The following is a 20,647-nucleotide window of genomic DNA, read 5'->3' as shown; positions in this document are numbered from 1 at the left end:
AAATTTTAGCCGATATAATCCAAAAAATAATCCCAAACTTGATTACACCTCAGCAGTCAGGATTTATACAGTTGAGAACTCTCCAAGATCTGACGGTGTTTGAAGGCATACGGGTTGCGACCACCTCAGTTAAAATTTCAGCTTTTGCTGATGACATTCTTTTGTTTATCGCCAATCCCATTCAAGCAGTTCCAGCTATAATGGAGGTCTTGAGGGACTTTGGTAAATGTTCGGGCTTCAAAATTAATTATAATAAGTCTGAGGCCTTGGCACTCTTCAGATCGGGGAGGTTGTCTGACCCTTTGTTTCCATATCACTGGAGCCAAGAATTTATCAAATATTTAGGCATACAGCTTCCTGCAGACCGATCAATTCTATATAGGATTAATTATAGACCACGAATATCATCGTTAATAAATCTTCTAAATTCCTAGAAACATTTCACACTATCTTTCTCAGGTTGATGCCATCTTATTAAAATGGTGGCGTTTTTTAAACAAATGTATGCTTTTCAGACCCTTCCCCTATTAATATCTCGAGCAGATCTCAAACTGTTAAACACAGCCTTCCAAAAATTTATATGGGGCGTTTCAGGTAGGGCACGTATAGTATTCTCAAAATTACAAGCATCAAGGGCGGAGGGTGGAATTAATTTCCCAGACATAAACAGATATAATTTGGCAGCAAATCTTAGGTACACTGTAGACTGGATAAGGGTGATCTCTCATTTCACTAACGTAAGCTTGGAACAACAACTTTGTCCATATATCTCACTGACTGCCATGATGCATCTGAGCACTGAGGAACTCCCTGTTGAAGTCCGGGAACACCCAACATTATGGCAAACTATATTAACATGGAGGCGGTGTAGGAAGATTTGTAAACTACCTTCCAAGTTATCTCCATTTCAACCTTTTTTAGGTAACCCTGGCTTCTTAAAAGGTACTCCACCTCTGTTTTTTCAACCTTTCCCCACATATCATGCTTCTAACATAAAGATACCAATTGTAAATTTTTGGTGAAGAATCAACAAGTGGAACACAATTGTGAAGTTGAACGAAATTTATTGGTTATTTTGAATTTTTGTGGAAATTCAAAAACTGAAAAGTGGGGCGTGCAATATTATTCGGCCCTTTTAAATTAATACTTTGTTGCGCCACCTTTTGCTGCGATTACAGCTGCAAGTCACTTGCGGTATGTCTCTATCAGTTTTGTACATCAAGAGACTGAAATTCTTGCCCATTCTTCCTTGGCAAACAGCTTGAGCTCAGTGAGGTTTGATGGAGATCGTTTGTTAACAGCAGTTTTCAGCTCTTTCAAAAAAATGATGCTGGATTTCCCCCTAGTTTTAATAACCAGCAAAGGCCAAGCAGATAGCTGCGGGCTGAAATTAATAGGCTGGGAAGGGGTTATATATATTTACCCCTTCGCAGACTAATAACACCAGCCCTCAGCCGCTCCAGAAATGGTGCATCCATTAGATGTGCCAGTTCTGGCACTTAGCCTCGGCTCTTTCCGATTGGCCTGGTGCGGTGACAATCTGGGTAATGGTTTTGGGGATGATATCCATTGACATCAAGCCCAGGGGCTAGTAATAGAGAAGTTTCTGTCAGACACCCTCATTACTAACCCCATAGTCAAAAGAAATAAATACACACACAAAAGTCCTTTAATTGTATTAAGCACTCTCTGACAGGTTCTCACAGTAACCTCTATGTGAGCTGCAAAATACAGCATGAGAAACACTGGCTTTGACCTGCGGTAACCTTACTGACGTCACTGCTCATCACAGAAGCTGGGTTCACACGCTACTGTGTTCCAGCGGCTGTGGTAAGCAATCATGTTACTGATATCACTGCTCAACACAGCCTCCGGATGTAGCAGAGTCAGGGATTGTAGTGGGATGTCCATATTATGGATTTACAGCAGACCCTGTGGATTTTTTTTGCTAATAAATGGGTAAAAGAGAAAATTTGTCAGGGAGTGCTTTTTATAATTAAATGGCTTTTGTATGTGTGTGTATTTATTTCTTTTGACTACGGGGTTAGTAATGGGGGTGTCTAACAGACATCTATCCATTACTAACCACTGGGCTTGATGTCAGTGGACATTACACAGCTGACATCAACCCCAAAACCATTACCCCGATTGCCACTGCACCAGGATATTCCGAAAGAGCCAAGGCTAATTACCAAACTAGGCGCATCAAATGAATATACCATTTCTGAGGTGGCTGAGGGCTGGTGTTTTTAGCCTGGGAAATGGACAGTATCCATGGCCCCTTCCCAGTCTTTAATATCAGCTTGCAGCTGTCTGCTTAGCCTTTGCTAGTTACTAAAAGATAAGGGTGACCCCATCTTCACTTTTTTGAGGCCCCTCTTTTTTTTAATAACCAGTAAAGGCTACACATGGATATTGCCCCCTTCCCAGAATAATAACACCAGCTAACAGCTGTCTGCTTTCCCTCAGCTGGTTATTAAAAAATAAGGGGGGCCTCCACATAATTTTTCTCATTTATTTAATTTTTATCTAAGTGCAAGTACAGAAAACTACACACACAAAGCACTGATTTACTGACATATTTCTATATACAGTGGTGGCCAAAAGTATTGACACCCCTGCAATTCTGTCAGATAATACTCAGTTTCTTCCTGAAAATTATTGCAAACACAAATTCTTTGGTATTATTATCTTCATTTAATTTGTCTTAAATGGAAAAACACAAAAAGAATTGTCCTAAAGCCAAATTGGATATAATTCCACACCAAACATAAAAAAGAGGGTAGACAAAAGTATTGGCACTGTTCAAAAAATCATGTGATGCTTCTCTAATTTGTGTAATTAACAGCACCTGTAACTTACCTGTGGCACCTAACAGGTGTTGGCAATAACTAAATCACACTTGCAGCCAGTTGACATGGATTAAAGTTGACTCAACCTCTGTCCTGTGTCCTTGTGTGTACCACATTGAGCATGGAGAAAAGAAAGAAGACCAAAGAACTGTCTGAGGACTTGAGAAACCAAATTGTGAGGAAGCATGAGCAATCTCAAGGCTACAAGTCCATCTCCAAAGACCTGAATGTTCCTGTGTCTACCGTGCGCAGTGTCATCAAGAAGTTTAAAACCCATGGCACTGTGGCTAACCTCCCTAGATTTAGACAGAAAAGAAAAATTGACAAGAGATTTCAACGCAAGATTGTGCGGATGTTGGATAAAGAACCTCGACTAACATCCAAACAAGTTCAAGCTGCCCTGCAGTCCAAGGGTACAGCAGTGTCAACCCGTCGGCGTCTGAATGAAAAAGGATTGCATGATAGGAGACCCAGTAAGACCCCACTTCTTACCTCGAGACATAAAAAGCCAGGCTGGAGTTTGCAAAAACTTACCTGAAAAAGCCTAAAGCGTTTTGGAAGAATGTTCTCTGGTCAGATGAGACAAAAGTAGAGCTTTTTGGGCAAAGGCATCAACATAGAGTTTACAGGAGAAAAAAAGAGGCATTCAAAGAAAAAAACACGGTACCTACAGTCAAACATAGCGGAGGTTCCCTGATATTTTGGGGTTGCTTTGCTGCCTCAGGCACTGGATTGCTTGACCATGTGCATGGCATTATGAAGTCTGAAGACTACCAACAAATTTTGCAGCATAATGTAGGGCCCAGTGTGAGAAAGCTGGGTCTCCCTCAGAGGTCATTGGTCTTCCAGTAGGACAGTGACCCAAAACACACTTCAAAAAGCACTAGAAAATGGTTTGAGAGAAAGCACTGGAGACTTCTAAGGTGGCCAGCAATGAGTCCAGACCTGAATCCTATAGAACACCTGTGGAAAGATCTAAAACTGGCAGTTTGGAGAAGGCACCCTTCAAATATCAGGGACATGGAGCAGTTTGCCAAAGAAGAATGGTCTAAAATTCCAGCAGAGCATTGTAAGAAACTCATTGATGGTTACCGGAAGCGGTTGGTCGCAGTTATTTTGGCTAAAGGTTGTGCAACCAAGTATTAGGCTGAGGGTGCTAATACTTTTGTCTGGCCCATTTTTGGAGTTTTGTGTGAAATGATCAATGTTTTGCTTTTTGCTTCATTCTCTTTTGTGTTTTTTCATTTAAGACAAATTAAATGAAGATAATAATACCAAAGAATTTGTGATTGCAATCATTTTCAGGAAGAAACTGAGTATTATCTGACAGAATTGCAGGGGTGTCAATACTTTTGGCCACAACTGTATTGTATATATTCAATTCTGACAGTTTGGGCTGTGAATTTACTGTATTTGACTGATGAAATGTTGGGTTTCCTTTCATATGTGTGCGTAAAAGGCGACTGGTACATGCATGGTCCCTGTGCCATGCAATTTTTTTTCTTGCACCCATTGACTTGTATTGGTGAGTGCGACCTGATTCTGGCAGACAGTTGCTGCATGCTGCGATTTTTCTTCTAACTCCGAACCAAGCTGAGGAAAAACTCGCAAATGAGCAAGGAATCATTTTCTAACATTGGTCAGAGTACAATTTGATGTTTTGTCGCATTGCAGTCGTCAAGTTTATACGCATGTGGGAGTGAGGCCTTAGCCCTATTATGGATACACTTAGTTTTTCTACATATCCATTTGGCTTTTACATATTTTCATTGTTTGTGTAGATTTAGCCTTGTAAAATAATAAGTATTTTCCTTATTTTGATGATCACAGCGTTTGCATACTTCTTTCCTCTTTGCACATTTCCATTTCAGTAATGCGCTTGTATGATCCCATTTATATTAATGGTGCCCTCAGATTATTTTTTTTTTTGTCTTTAAAAAGTGGAATAAAACGTGATCACAAAGTCGAATAGAAATACAAAATGCTATCACTGAAACCGTCAGGTTGTCCCGAAAAAAAAAACACGCTGCCATACTGCTCCATCATCTTAGAAGTAAAAAAAAAAGCTATAACTCTCAGACTAAAGGGATGCAAAAAAAATCTTTTGAATAAAATCGTTTTTATTGTGTGAAAGTGGCAAAACATAAACAAAAAATATATCAATGTGGTATTGTTATAGTCGTACTGACCTGAAGAATAAATCTGCCTTATCACTTTTACCACACAGTTAATAAAATGTAAAAAAAAAAATCATGAATTTCTGTATTTCTGTTCATTCTGCCACCCAAAAATCATAATAGAATGCATTAAAAAAATGTTATGTACACTGAAATGGTACCAATAAAAATAAAATATGGGTAGAAAGGAACCTGCGGTTATTAAAACCCCCAGAGGCTGATGGGTGGAGTGCTCAGTCAGAGAGCCTATGTATACAAATACCAAAAGACTGACCATCACTTCCCAAACAGAAAACTGGTGTGTACAGGTGTGAACTAAGAGTGGCCATCTCCCTATGTAACCAACAAATAAAGTTGGAAGTGACTGTCAGTCTTTTATTATTTGTATACATAGGCTCTCTGACCGAGAACTCCACCCATCAGCCTCTGGAGGTTTTAATCACAGCAGAATTCTGTCTACCCATATAAATGTAGGCTTCAGCCTAAAAGAGGATTCGCATTAGGACAGGTTTCCAGCAAAGAGAATCGCCTTATCACTGCTGCTGGGTATATGTGAAATGGCCAATTTATGCGCTAAGTATTCTCATTTTTTCCTATTTTCTAGAGCAGTAATGCAATTAAAAGTTCATATGTTTCATGTTTTCATGCTGTAGCGCCACAGCGTGCAACTCTATTTGTTAGTTGTACGTGGAGATGTGTACTCTTAGTTTGCACCTATACACACCTTGTTTCTGTTTGGAAGTGACAGTCAGTTTTTTGTTTGTTATTTGAAGATGAAAACAGGCTGGAGGATGAACGGGTTAATATTTATAAGTAAAAATTTAGTTTTTAATAATCTGATATAATAATTTCTCAGCCAGAAGGATGAAATCAAGGGAGTAATAAAATAAGGGTTTTCTCTACATGGGGCCTTTTAGGATTAATTCACAAGTTGCTGTCAGGAAGATGATTTTCCAAAAGGGATGCAAAAACATGAGAAGACCACAAAATTTTTTTTTCTTTTTCAAAACCCAGCTTGTCCATGTCTACTTATACTTAGGCTATATACTCCATAAGCCATTTTGTACACTCCAGGAGTCAGTTTGGATGTTTTGGCTGCACAGCAATAGGAAACGTCATAGATCTCAAAGAGTGTTATGTGGGCTGGATTACATACTATACTGTATATCCTACCTAAATATTTTACTTATTGCTTCTTTTTACCCAGAATACACAAAATTGAAGCTCACAGACGACAGATCACAGGATGTTGTGTTAGTGCTGACCGCAGGCAGATAGTCACCTGTTCATTGGATTTTGATATCAAGGTAACTCCTCGGTCTGGAACTTTTATTTTAGGCTTTCTTATGTTTAAATCTACGGTACTTCTTTTCATTTATTCTAAAACCCTTTGTTTTCAGATATGGGACACAAGTCGTTGCACCCTCATAGGCTCCAGCTCCTTTTCCAGTCCTCTGAACTGCGCAGCATTTCATCCTAACCGTCATGTGGTTTCTGTGGGATCTTGGGATGGCAAAGTATCTATAGTTCAACTGGACAATTGGAAAAGAAGTGCTGTAAGTGAGGATTCCCAATGATAAGTCATTGTTTGGTCATATTAATGAGGGGTTCAATGACGTTTTTCTTGCAGGTTCTCTGTGGTTCCTCATCCGTCAGAACAGTGTCCTTCTCATCAGATGGCAATGTAGTGGTGTCTGGGAGTCTTGATGGATGGGTGTCCTTGTGGTCGTGGGAAGCCCAAGTTCTCCTGTCTCGTTTCAGGGCTCACAGTGGCTATGCTCTGACTTCTAACTTTTTGAGGCATGGAGAATATCTCCTGACTGGTGGAGAAGATGGCAAGGTAATGGTTTCATAACATGAAATGGTGACTCTAGTTGTCATTTCCAGGATTACTGACAAATCTCATTCTCTGTACAGGTGCAGGTGTCGTCTGGCGGACTCGGAAGGCTACATGCACACGGTTGTGTGAAGACTGCCCTATCTCCTGCGCTTTCTGTAGCCCTCTCTCCTGACAGGGGACTGTTTGCTGTTGGACATCATTCTGATTCAGTTTACATCTATAAAGTTAAAAATGGTAAATTCTGGGAAGGTTTCTATGGTTTATAGAAAATATACAGCGTAATGTCATGTTCTCAAGTATTTTGCTTTCTTTCCAGGAGAACTTATGTCGCAGTGTGCTTTTCAGAATGTGGCGGTGGGCAGTCTTCTGTGGCTCTCTAATAACACACTGGCTACTGGTAGCTCTGATAGCTTAATACGTGTGTGGACCATATCATCAGGACAGTCTTCTTGTCATCTTACTCTGTGTGGACACCAGCGATCTGTTGAGGCCATGGCATTATCCCCCCAGTTTCTAGCATCAGCTTCTGGTGAGAACTGCTGAAATCTATTTTAACCCATTAGTCACCACCAACACGTCTTTTTGCTGACCTGAGATGTAAGGGAATAGCATCCCCATACAGATGACAATCCAGCAATTGTCAGCTGTACACTATAGTTGACAACTTGCTGCATCAGCCACGATCAGTGTTGGCACCGATCATGGCTGTTTAACTCCTTAAATGCTGCTGTTAATGCTGACTACAGCATCTAAATGGTTAAGAAAGTGCTCAGGCTCCCTCTTTAAGCCCATTGGCACCCTGAGATCATGTGGTCCTGATGTTTGTCATGGCAGTTCATGGCCAAATAATGGCCTTACTGTCTGCTGGCTACAATGGTCTTTTCAGAACTTATCAAAATGTAGGTGGTAAAAATAATTGTTTTCATTTCTGTCATGTCACTTTTGCATTAATTCCTGAAAAGCACTTGAAGGGTTAACGAACTATCTTAAAGCAAATTTGAATACGTTTAGGGGTGGAGATTTTATAATGGTATCACTTTTGGGGGGTTTCCAATATATAGGACCCCCAAAGTCACTTCAATAAAAAATGAAAAATGACTGCTAGATTTTTAAACCTTCAAAAATACTAACAAGATAAAAGAACATTTTACAAATGGTGCTGATGTAAAGCAGATATGAGAGAAATATCATTTATTATTTTTGTTTGTGTGATACGACTGGATTAAAGGTATAATCATCCAAAGTTTTAAAATTGCTAATTTTTTTAACATTTTTGTTGAATTTCTGATATTTATATAACTGAAAGAAAAACAAAACATATCAACCTAAATTTATCATTATCATAAAGTATAATGTGTCACAAAAAACAATCTCAATATTAATGGGATATGTTGAAGCATTTCAGAGATATTACTACATAAAGTGACACATGTCAGATTTCCAAAAATTACCCCGGTCATCAAGGGGTTAAAACATTGATATGATATATAAATTGTTTTTGACGCCTTCATACTTGAAGATAATGACCACGTTACCATGATCAATATGGGTCATGTAATTGATTGAATAAGGAATAGTTAAAGCAGATATTGAATTATGTCCCGTATTTAAAAGGTTAATTCAGTATAGAATTTCTCATTAATTGTGATGTTTTCTTACTCCAGAGGATGTTTCCATCTGTCTGTGGTCAGTGGATAATCTTATGATGGCTGTTCCATCCATCTCTCCCATGTCTATTCTTCGGGGTCACACTGCAGCTGTCACATGCTGCGCTTTTAGCCCAGGTGGCGACCTGTTGGCTACTGGTGGGAAAGACCGGGTAAGAAGCAAACAGTGGAGTGTGGAAGACATGAGCAATGTGAAGAGAGCTGGCGCTTGTATATGCAACCATACAATCAAGAAGAGATATATCGTAGTGATTTTGTGAGAGCGAAGTCTGAGGATGGTGCAATGACCAGGAGGCATGTGACACTGCGCCATCCAAAATAAGATTGTAGATGTGTCATATAACGACACGATGGAAATGATATAAGATGTAATATGCAGCAAATGTTCAGTAATTCAGTATTATTCTGTCACAGTCTCTTCTTTGCTGGGACGTCTCACATAATCCTCCTATTCTTGCGCACACTCTACTGTCATGTCACAAGGACTGGGTGACCAACTGTTCATGGACAGATGACGGCATGTTGGTGAGAACCAAAAATATTATTACTATGTGATGCAGAAAATGATGCTGAAATGTATCTATATGTCCTCTGTGGAGGTAGGCTTGTGTAAATCCTTCTGTCTCTTCATGAAACCCCAGACACACTTGATGCTGAGATCAGAGCCTTGTGGGGGGACCATATCACAGCTTCCAGGACTCTTTGTTCTTCTTTACACTGAAGATAGTTCTTAATAACATTGCATGTATGTATGGTGTCATTGTGCTGCTGCAAAATACATTTGGAACTAGTTGCATCCGTTATTGGTATTGCATGATGAATAATTATCTGCTTGTATTAATCTTTATCAAATCCCCAACTCTATAAGATGAAATGCAGCCCCAAACTTTCAAGGAACCTTCACCATGCTTCACTATGGCCTGCAGACCCGCATTATTGCACCGGTCTCCAACCTTTGGCAAACAAACTCTTCTATTACAGCCAAATATTTCACAATTTGACTCCTCAGTCCAGAGCAGTTGCTGCAATTTTGCTGTATCCCAGTTCCTATGTTTTTGTGCATAGTTGAGTCTCTTGTCCTTATTTCCATTTACAAAGTATGTTCTTGCATGAATATCACTTCTGGCCAGACTTCTCCAAACAGAAGATGGGTGTAATTAGGTCCCACTGGTTTCTGCCAAGTTTGAGCTGATGACATTACTCGAAATCTTCCGACTTTGAAGCTACAGTGGGGAAAAAAAGTATTTAGTCAGCCACCAATTGTGCAAGTTCTCCCACTTAAAAAGATGAGAGAGGCCTGTAATTGACATCATAGATACAGTGGGGAAAAAAGTATTTAGTCAGTCAGCAATAGTGCAAGTTCCACCACTTAAAAAGATGAGAGGCGTCTGTAATTTACATCATAGGTAGACCTCAACTATGGGAGACAAACTGATAAAAAAAAATCCAGAAAATCACATTGTCTGTTTTTTTTTCCTTTTATTTGCATATTATGGTGGAAAATAAGTATTTGGTCAGAAACAAAATTTCATCTCAATACTTTGTGATATATCCTTTGTTGGCAATGACAGAGGTCAAACGTTTTCTGTAAGTCTTCACAAGGTTGCCACACACTGTTGTTGGTATGTTGGCCCATTCCTCCATGCAGATCTCCTCTAGAGCAGTGATGTTTTTGGCTTTTCGCTTGGCAACACGGACTTTCAACTCCCTCCAAAGGTTTTCTATAGGGTTGAGATCTGGAGACTGGCTAGGCCACTCCAGGACCTTGAAATGCTTCTTACGAAGCCACTCCTTCGTTGCCCTGGCGGTGTGCTTTGGATCATTGTCATGTTGAAAGACCCAGCCACGTTTCATCTTCAATGCCCTTGCTGATGGAAGGAGGTTTGCACTCAAAATCTCACGATACATGGCCCCATTCATTCTTTCATGTACCCGGATCAGTCGTCCTGGCCCCTTTGCAGAGAAACAGCCCCAAAGCATTATGTTGCCACCACCATGCCTCACAGTAGGTATGGTGTTTTGTGGATGCAACTCAGCCTTCTGTCTCCTCCAAACATGACGAGTTTTGTTTATACCAAACAGTTCTACTTTGGTTTTATCAGACCATGTAGCATTCTCCCAATACTCTTCTGGATAATCCAAATACTCTCTAACAAACTTCAGAGAGGCCCAGACATGTACTGGCTTAAGCAGGGGGACACGTCTGGCACTGCAGGATCTGAGTCCCTGGCGGCGTAGTGTGTTTCTCATAGTAACCTTTGTTACGATTGTCCCAGCTCTATGCAAGTCATTCACTAGGTCCCCCTGTGTGGTTCTAGGATTTTTGCTCACCATTCTTGTGATCATTTTGACCCCACGGGGTGAGATCTTGCGTGAAGCCTCAGATTAAGGGAGATTATCAATGGTCTTGTATGTCTTCCATTTTCTTATTATTGCTCCCATAGTTGATTTCATCACACCAAGCTGCTTGCCTATTTCAGATTCAGTCTTCTCAGCTTGGTGCAGGGCTACAATTTTGTTTCTGGTGTCCTTCGACAGCTCTTTGGTCTTCAGCATAGTGCAGTTTGGAGTGTGACTGTTTGAGGTTGTGGACAGGTGTCTTTTATACAGATAACAAGTTCAAACAGGTGCCATTACTACAGGTAATGAGTGGAGGACAGAGGAGCCTCTTAAAGAAGAAGTTACAGGTCTGTGAGAGCCAGAAATCTTGCATGTTTTTAGGTGACCAAATACTTATTTTAAGCCATAATTTGTAAAACAAATGTTGCCAAATTAGACAAGGTGATTTTCTGGATTTGTTTTCTCATTTTCACTCTCATAGTTGTGGTCTACCTATGATGTCAATTACAGGCCTCTCTCATAATTTTAAGTGGGAGAACTTGTGCAATTGGTGGCGGACTAAATACTTTTTTCCGCTTTTGTAAGTAAGCGTAATTTCTTTTATCGGCAACACTAAATATCCTTGGCCGACCACTGCGTCTATGCTTCTTAATATTGCCAAATTCTTGGTGTCCTTGATGCTGAGAAATAAAGACACATGCTTACTAATCATGCAATACCATTAGTGACGCATATGATTGGCTTCAAATTTATTCTGCAGAATGACAACAAATACCGTATTTTCGGATTATAAAACGCACCCCAAATTTTCAGAAGGAAAATAGGGGAAAGAAATTAATGTGTCAAATGGAAGTCCGTCTTACAGTCCAAATTCAGCTTACCCGGGGGGGATCAACAGCACTGGTGGAGCGGAGTCACAGAAGATGTTCGGTGGTCCGGTGATATGACTCCCATCCCAAGGCTGGTGCGGTAGGTGCAGTGACCTCTGGAAAATCCCATCCAAGGCTGGTGCGACAGGTTTGGCGGTGGAGCTCGGGGCTCCGCTGTCATCTTGTGAAAGTCCGGAGGCCCGCATATCCATTGCTGCGATGCGGTGGCCTCTGGCAAATCCCATCCCAGACTGGTGCGGCAGGTTCGGCGGTGGTGCTCTGCGGTGTGGGGGGCTCCGCCGGCATCTTGTGAAAGCCCGGAGGCACCGCATATCCATTGCTGCGATGCGGTGGCCTCCGGAAAAATGGCCGCCAGGGGCGGCGCATGCTCAGTTTGAGATCTCGGCAATGAGATCTCGGGAGACAAGACCTTAGGACGAGATTTCGTTGCTGAGAGCTCAATCTGAGCATGCGCCGACCTTGCCTCCATTTTCCTGGAGACCACCGCATCGCAGCAGATTGAGATTCCGGCAACGAGATCTCAATCTGAGCATGTGCTGCCTCCAGCGGCCATTTTCCCGGAGGCCACTGCATTGTAGCAATGGATGTGCGGGGCTTTCACAAAATGCCGACGGACCCCCCCTCACCACAGAGCACCGCTGCCGAACCGGTTGGACCAGCCAGGGAAGGGAGTGTGATCATGGCCCTGCAGGATCGGACTGGAATTGCCGCAGAATCGCTCGACTCCTGCTGCCGCCTCAGTATATTTGTGAGTATATTCCGACTATAAGACACACCCCCATTTTCCCCAAAATTTGGAAAATTGGGAAAACAATGCGTCTTATAGTCCGAAAAATACGGTATACAACCAATGTCATTAAGAACTCTCTTCACTGTAAAGAAGTCGTCCTGAATGTGATAACATGACTCCTACAGAGCCCTGATGTCAACATCATCCAGGCTGTCTGGGGTTACATGAAAAGACAGAAGGATTTCCACAAACCTTCATCCACAGAAGATCTGTGGTTTGTTCTCCAAGATGTTTGGAACAACCTCCCTGCCTAGTTCCTTCAAAACACGTGTGCAAGTGTAACTAGAAGAATGAAAGTTTTGATGCTGTTTTGCAGGCAAAAGGGTGGTCAAAACAAATATTGATTTGATTTAGATTTCTATTTTGTTCACTCTCTTTGCATATTGTTAATTGAGAAAACATTCTTACTTTGCAAAATTTGTTTCACAACAGCCTTAAACTTTTGCACAGTACTGTACATGTAGCAGAAAAAGACTGAACAGTTTTCAGGCTTTCTGAGGTTTTGCATGTCTGACATGTGTAGTTCTTTAGGTTTCTAACAATGCTAAATGTAGGGCACATCTATTTGTTAAAGCATTCTCACTTTACAGAATTTTTTCAACAAATACTTAAAACTTTTGCATAGTGGGGGAAAGGATGTATGTCTTTGTACACTGATCAAAAAAAAATAAAGGGAATACTTAAACAACTCAATGTGAATCCAAATCAATCACACTTCTGTGAAATTAACCTGTTCAGTTATAAAGCAACACCGATTGTGAATCAATTTCTCCTGCTGTTGTGCAAATTCAACAGTAGAAATGATAGGCAGTTTGCAAGACAACCCCTATATAAAGGAGTAGTTCTGCAGTTGGTGACCACAGACCATTTCTCTGTTCTCATACTTTTTGGCTGTTGTTTTGGTCACTTTTGCATTTTGTCATTGCTCTCACTCCTAGAGGTACTGCACAATTGCATGAGGTGGTATCTACAACCCACAGAAGTTGCTCAGGTATTGCAGCTCATCCAGGATGGCACATCAATGCGAGCTGTGGCAAGAAGGGTAGTTGTGTCAGCACAGTGTCCAGAGCATGGAGCAGATACCAGGAGACAGGCCAGTACACCAGGAGATGTGGTGTAGGCCGTACGACGGCAACAACCCAGCAGCAGGACCGCTACCGCCTCCTTTGTGCAAGGAGGAACAGTGCCAGAGAGCTGTAAAATTTCCTCCAGCAGGCCACTAACATCCATATGTCTGCTCAAACTGTCAGAAACAGATTTCATGAGGGTGTTATGAGGATCCGACGTCCATAAGTGGGTGTTGTGCTTACAGCCCAATGCTGTAAGCACAATGCTGGTGTGGGGAGGCATTTCTTTAGAGGGCCACATAGCGCTCCATGTGCTAGCCAGAAGTAGCTTAACTGCCATTAGGTACCCAGATGAGATCCTCAGAACCATTGTGAGACCAGATAAAGGAGCAGTGGGCCCTGAGTTCCTTCTGATGCATGACAATGCTAGCCTTCATGTGACTGAAGTCTGTCAGCAGTTCCTGTATGATGAAGGCATTGATGCTGCGGGCTAGCCTGCGTGTTCCCCATACCTGAATACAATCGAGCACATCTGGGACATCATGTCTTATTCATCCACCAACGCCATGTTGAACCACAGACTGTCCATGAGGTGACCGATGCTTTAATCCAGGACGGGAGGAGATCCCTCAGAAGAACATCCTCCACCTCATTAGAAGCATGCCCAGACGTTGTAGGAAGGTCCTACAGGCACGTGGAGGCCACACATACTACTGAGCATCATTTCCTTGTATTGAGGTATTTCAACTGAAGTTGGATCAGCCTGTAATTTGATTTTGCACTTTGATTTTGAGTATCATTCCAAGTCCAGATCTCCATGGGATATTAGTTTTAATTTACATTGATCATTTTAATCTTTTATTGTTCTTAACACATTCCACTATGTAATAAATAAAGATTTGCATCTGGAATAATTCAGTGATATCAAGGATGTGGTATTTTAGTGTTCCCTTTATTTCTTGAGCAGTGTATATTTTATAGTGCATTGTTCTCCATTTTCTACCTATTCTAACAGGTCTCGTCTTCAGGAGATGGATCTGTGTGTCTGTGGGACATTCAGAATGAGAACCTGCTCTTGACATTTGCAGGACATCAAAGTGCAGTCAGCAGTGCTCTATGCATGGTGTGTAAATGTTCTTTTTTACCATTATCACTAATGTGCTATGGTGTGTTTGACTTTTTTGACTTCTCTAATAAGGGTAACCGTGTTGTCACTACTGGCCGGGATGGTTTCCTAAAAGTCTGGGATCTTACTGGGACAGAGATCGCTTGTATTCAAACTCACCACAGTGAGATAAATCAGAGCACCGCATACTGGGAGCCGGAACATAGCCGAGGTACAATATGCAAGCAATACAAAAATGACTTGAGCAGTAATAATGTAGCCTATCTATATGTGATTTCTATTGTGTTTGTTGCTTGATTTACACTAGACAGCAAAGAAACTTAAAGGGTATTCTTCAATCATTCAGTAAAATGGCCTTGTCACGTCACGTAATTCATACAGCTGCCCGTACTAATGACATGTCAGGACATGCTATAGTCTGAAGAAACACTGTTCCCGAGATCTTTGTTTCAGTTGACTGAAGACCAGAATTGTAAGCACACATACCGTTGAGCTAAGGAGCAGTGCTTTGACATGAGAAGAAATAAATCTTTTTGGCTTATTGAGTACAAAGATTTTTTTTCTCTCCATGCTCAGTTCTTCATGTATGCAGCCAGCCAAGATGAAGATTTATTTCTTCTACTATCACACACTTCTCCAGCATCACCTGTATGGGCGCTTATGATACATCTCCTCATTCAGTTAAGACATAGGTCTCTGGAGCTGTGTTTCTTCAGACAGCAGTCCACCCTGACAGAGGACTAGGATGGGCTGCAAGTTGAATTAAATGATGGAGAAGGCCATTTTATTACATTGGAAAATCCTTTTACGATCACTTGCAATTTAATTAAAATATTCTCTATAGGAGAAAAATTTAATTTGACATAGATCTTTTTTAATAATCATATCACATTATTTTACAAGTCAAATCCTAAACCATGAAGGAAGCCATAGTTAAAAAGTATCTGGCTTGTTTTGACAAATGCTGAGAATTTATGCAATAATTTCTATATTTGGATAGCTCTATGCACATTATATCTGTTTTAACCATTTATTTCAGATGATGCTGACTTAGTGGTTTATACTGCTGGTTCTGATGCCATGGTATTAAAGTGGAGTCCCCTTCAGGTGAGCCAGACATATCTTGTACAGCATTTTATATCCAACGTCTTAGTAACATCGGATGGGATGTAGAATTTATGCTTACCGACATGTACTGCATTATGAATTATATATCTTCCAGATGGATCAGATACAGACTCTACATGGTCATGGAGCTGCTGTAATATCGTCGGCGGCAGATGATCAGCTTGATGTGACTGTAACGGCAGCTAAAGATGGCTCCATACGGCTATGGGGAGCCCCATGCAGAAATGGTATGAAAAAATGATTTGGGTAGTATAAATATCTAAAGAAGGCATTGTATGGGTAAAAATTTAAATTCTCTTAATTACAGACCCATCTTTGGTCGCTAGTCACAAGGGTGCAGTTACTGCTATTGCATGGTCCCTGGATGGGGAACTGGTGGTGTCAGGAGGAGAGGGTGGAGACATTCTTGTTTCGAACCAGCAAAAAACTCTACTGACGATACAGGTAAATGCAAGTTCTAAAAGGAACTCTGTAATGTGTCATGCTTAGTACAGGGCCTGGGGTACCAAACCAAGAGCCCTTGCGTCATGTACGGTGTTCGCCATTCCTTGGGCCATAGACTAACCATTAAACCCTTGCGCATTAGTTTTGCCTAAAGTATTCCTTTTAATGTGAATTACCCTGACTATTGCGACATTGTCCTGGCTGATCATTTTATATTTATTGCAGTGTGGTGAATCCTGCATTTCCTCAATTATTTTCACGGCCAGGCTTGCCTTCTGCTGTGTGTCCAGTGATCTCACCATTTCACGGTGGCGCTTGTTCCCTAGTAAACAAGGTGGCTTCAGGTCAGTCCTAAATGGTAATGATATGAAGGAATACATACGTTATACTTCTCTGATAGCTCTTCTCTTCCAATGTGCATTTGAAATAATTGCAGAGTTAAGAAGGCTTACAGTGTGGCCATAGAGTCCTTGGTACTGTCCGCTGTCCTCACCAGCTCACAGAAGCTGAAGCTGCACACGCTGTCAGGAAAAGATTTTCTCTTGAATGCCAAGACTGGATCTCTGCAGGTATGGCAATTATGTTTTGGACAATATTTTGCATTAGTTTTCTTACGCTAAAACTAGAGGTGATTAATACACGGAAGTGTATGGAAGTAGTAAAATGGATGATCTGCACATCTTTGCTGTTTTAGCTTACAAAGACTGATACTACATACCAGAATGCTACTGTGTGAAAGGATTTAAGAAAGATTACTTTAAGGGGTTGTCTATTTGGAACAAGTCATCTCCTATCCAGAGGCCCTCCACTTACCTGCAGAATGGAGCAGCAGTGTACACGCTTGACCACCGCTCCAGCAGTCCTATAGAGGATGAATAAGGTGGTAAAAGTGACCCATTCTGGCAACCGGTGTGAATTCCAGTAGTGGGAGCCCACCAAATTTATTACCTAGCCTATAGATAGGTGGTAACTAGTTCCAACTGAACAAACCCTTTAAGCTATATTTACATAAAAATATCTAGCCCTTTTAATAAAGATATAACATAGAAAATGCACTTATTTATCAAGAATTCTTTTTCCTTTGGCAGGATGCGGCTGTTGCTAATGCTTCCCTACCAGATCCACCTGTCTACCCTCCACAAGAAAAGCTACACCCTGGCAGCATTATCACTGCATCTCATCCACATTTTGGTAAGCACCAGATTTGTTTTACAATGATTAATCAAGGGGTTGTCCAAGACATGTCCAACATTTGTGAGACATAGGGAACCTTATTTGTGTGTAGTGTACTCACTACGAGGATCCTGCTGTTTCCACACTCCCAGCACTCGCCGCATGACTGCATGTATATGATCTCTTCCTCTTCTCTAAATGGTGTCAATTGGGAGACACGGAAGAGAAAGCTGTTGTGAATTCCCTTGCTCGAATTTCTGAGCCGAAGCTCCCTCTGGTGGTTACTGAGAGTAGTGGAGCTGGCCAGGTGGATGGAAGTTCTCCACCTGATGACAATAATTGGGAACCTGGGATTACTGGCTGGGAGCATATAATTGAGCTGGCTGCGATGGAGGTTGCTGGTGATTTCTCTGTGTGCATTTGGAGTTCTTTTGTCCCCTCCCTGATCTGCATGGTTCAGCTAAGTGATTCTTTTGCTAATACTTTGCATCTAATCTGGTTGTGTCTTTTTTTTGCTTTCTGTTTTGCTGCTAGGGTTCAGCGTGCTCCCTGCTGGGGGCAGCGCTGGGCCCTGCTTCATATGTTGCAGCTTGTTCAGTCCCCTGATATGTTAGTATCTTTTTGCTTTGCTGCCAGTTTATACCAGAGTGCTGATCTAGCGGGGGTGAGGTCGTTTTTTGTATATCTAGAAGTGTTGGACTTTTTCAGGCATTTGTGCGTGATTGCAGACAGTATCTTTTCTGTCCTGTCCTGTCTAGACAGCTTGGGCCCCACAGTTTGCTCAGTCTGTTCTCTGCCTGTGTTTGTGTCTCATCGACAATATATGTTTGGGGGCTGTCTATTCCTTTGGGGATCTGCTCCGGGGCAGGTTAGATTTCATCTTTCTGTCTTTAGGCTTAGTTAGTCCTCCGGCTGTGACGAAGTGTCTAGGGCATCGTAGGAACACTGCACGGCTACTGCTAGTTGTGTGGATGGGATCAGGGGTCTGCAATCTGCTTAGTTACCAACCTCTCTGGTCTTCTGGTGGCTTAGCCTGTTCCTGCCATCCTCCTCGGTGACCCATTCATAACAGAAAGCTGTACCTCGCAAATGTTAGACATGCCGTGGCCAACCCCCACAAGTGTGCATCTTGTGTATTATAGAATTTTTTTTTAAGTTAAGCGTTACATTTACTTGATATACAGTGTATAGTATAATATTGGATTGTATAGTGCAACAGAATTTAAGAGGTTCATTTCGGTTTACTATTTTATTAAGTAGTTGCACTCCGCAACAAATGACAATGCTGGAGCAACTTTTTCTAACATTTCATTATTCATTTTCCAGCGATATGAGGTGTCCCTGCGACTAAGGTAGATTGTATAAATGAAAGTGTGTAGTTATTATCAGATTTGTTGTTTTATTGTTGTAGGTGTATGTGATTCTGTTGGGACCTTGTGGCTTAAAAGCCCAGAAACTTCAAGTCTGAGTAAATCTGACATATGGGAACAAAAACAGGTAAACTCCACTCTAAATCTAATAACGGATATTCATCATAACTTTGATACTGGCAGAATAAACGCCGTAACTGCAAAAAAAATATTGTCAGTATATATTACATAGTACTCTATGCAGCAGCAAACAGGGGTGTCTCCTGGAGAAGCCGGACGAGTCCCAGGTGCCAGGCCACTTTGTTCCCCCCACCATTTTAGATAGCTTATCCTTCATCAGATATGCACATTTGTAAGGATAGTTATAAGGTAGGCTGATGGACAGGTTTGGTCACATGCTCCGCAGGGGAGGAGTGGTTCAGATGAATGCTTTGCTCCCTATTAGTGATGAGAGACCGGGCTTGGATAAGAGCTAATCGTGTGCTAATTGAGTGTCTTTGGCATGCTCGAAAAATATGACTCCCCGTGGCTGCATGTCTTGCAGCTGTTTGACACATGCAGGTATTGCCTGTTAGACAGCTGCAACACATGCAGGGAATCTATAACTGCTCGAGACATGCAGCCACGGGGACTCAAGCATTATTCAAGCACGCCAAAGTCACTTGGTTAGCTCACGAGCATGCTCAGATAACACTATCTGAACACGTTCGCTCATCACTACTTCCTATGCCAAGATAACTGGAACGCTAGTCTCAGCTGGGGATGCAAGTGGAGGGCACCAGATTGACCATAAAATTGGCGTGTATAGTCTGTTAAGGGCCATGTTATATACAATATAGTAGATGAGGATAAACTGGACAACAGAATGATGTATACTCTATGGTTTGCTTGCGTGTCACATTCATGTAGATCACTGGCTAATGTTCTGCTTTTACTATGAAGATTAGAATTTTTTGTGACGGCCGATTATTTCCAACTGGCTGTGCTTCTCTGTTTTCAGATTCATGCAGCTTCTGTTTCTTGCCTCAGTGTGATGGATAATCTTGTTATCACAGCGTCCACCGATCACAGCGTGAAGGTTTGGAAACGCAGCCCCTTCACACAGGTGGGTGGACATTAGTGTGGGTACAATCCTCGCATTGTTATACTTCACATTACTCCAATGTAAACTCTGTCTTTCTAGGTTGGAGTTTTCCACTGTGATGGAGCAGTTACTTGCCTGTCACCCTATCCGCTAACGGGAAGCGATGCCTCCTCCATGGCATGTCAGATAGCCTGCGGTGATCAGTATGGGAAACTGTATATGCTGACCTGCCTTACGGGATAAGACTATGAAACAATGCTTATGGCCACTATCAGATGCCTCACACACCCGCGGGTGAAGATTTTTACATGACTTTAGATTAGGTGACGTAGTTTAATCATGCATAGATTAACCTTATGTCCGTACGTGTCATTCGAAGGAAATCTGTTGAATTAAAGCAATGAAACCTCAAAAATGTGTTGGTTAACTGTGTCTAGCACAGCAGAACTCGTGAGCGAGACATGGTTGTATTGTGGGCAGGATGTGGGTAGTGTCAGGAATTTGTCTGCTAGCTTCTAGATGTTTGTGTTTTCTGGCCCAAGTCTGTAAAAAGCCAAGGAATCAGCACAAGGACATATAAAGAGCAATAAAGAAAAAGAATGAAGTATATCTGTATGCAGTGAACACGTTTTACATAGACGTGGAATTCATTTCCAGTACGCAGTAGACATCTACGCTTTTTTGATGTGCAACGAGCAC

General features: G+C 41.6%; 1 protein-coding gene across 1 annotated transcript in view; it reads left to right on the top strand.

Moving 5' to 3' along the window:
* The window catches only part of TEP1 (telomerase associated protein 1), a 95,027-nt gene extending 74,664 nt beyond the window's left edge, over window positions 1-20,363 (top strand). Inside the window, exons 37-54 of the mRNA XM_073554754.1 lie at window positions 6,237-6,336; window positions 6,430-6,585; window positions 6,660-6,869; window positions 6,947-7,103; window positions 7,186-7,398; window positions 8,534-8,688; window positions 8,951-9,061; window positions 14,639-14,746; window positions 14,822-14,960; window positions 15,789-15,856; window positions 15,972-16,104; window positions 16,185-16,321; window positions 16,547-16,665; window positions 16,758-16,890; window positions 17,410-17,512; window positions 18,906-18,991; window positions 19,865-19,969; window positions 20,048-20,363. Of these exons, the coding sequence (XP_073410855.1) occupies window positions 6,237-6,336; window positions 6,430-6,585; window positions 6,660-6,869; window positions 6,947-7,103; window positions 7,186-7,398; window positions 8,534-8,688; window positions 8,951-9,061; window positions 14,639-14,746; window positions 14,822-14,960; window positions 15,789-15,856; window positions 15,972-16,104; window positions 16,185-16,321; window positions 16,547-16,665; window positions 16,758-16,890; window positions 17,410-17,512; window positions 18,906-18,991; window positions 19,865-19,969; window positions 20,048-20,191 (2,377 nt within the window). The 3' untranslated portion in view covers window positions 20,192-20,363. The remainder of the gene's footprint in view (window positions 1-6,236; window positions 6,337-6,429; window positions 6,586-6,659; window positions 6,870-6,946; window positions 7,104-7,185; window positions 7,399-8,533; window positions 8,689-8,950; window positions 9,062-14,638; window positions 14,747-14,821; window positions 14,961-15,788; window positions 15,857-15,971; window positions 16,105-16,184; window positions 16,322-16,546; window positions 16,666-16,757; window positions 16,891-17,409; window positions 17,513-18,905; window positions 18,992-19,864; window positions 19,970-20,047) is intronic.
* Window positions 20,364-20,647: the final 284 nt, after the last annotated feature.

Source organism: Dendrobates tinctorius, unplaced genomic scaffold (genome assembly GCF_039654945.1).
Source record: "Dendrobates tinctorius isolate UK_male_01 unplaced genomic scaffold, ASM3965494v1 ptg000213l, whole genome shotgun sequence".
NCBI lineage: Eukaryota > Metazoa > Chordata > Amphibia > Anura > Dendrobatidae > Dendrobates > Dendrobates tinctorius.
The sequence above is the reverse complement of the archived record's forward strand: the minus strand, read 5'-3'. Positions and strand labels throughout refer to the sequence as shown.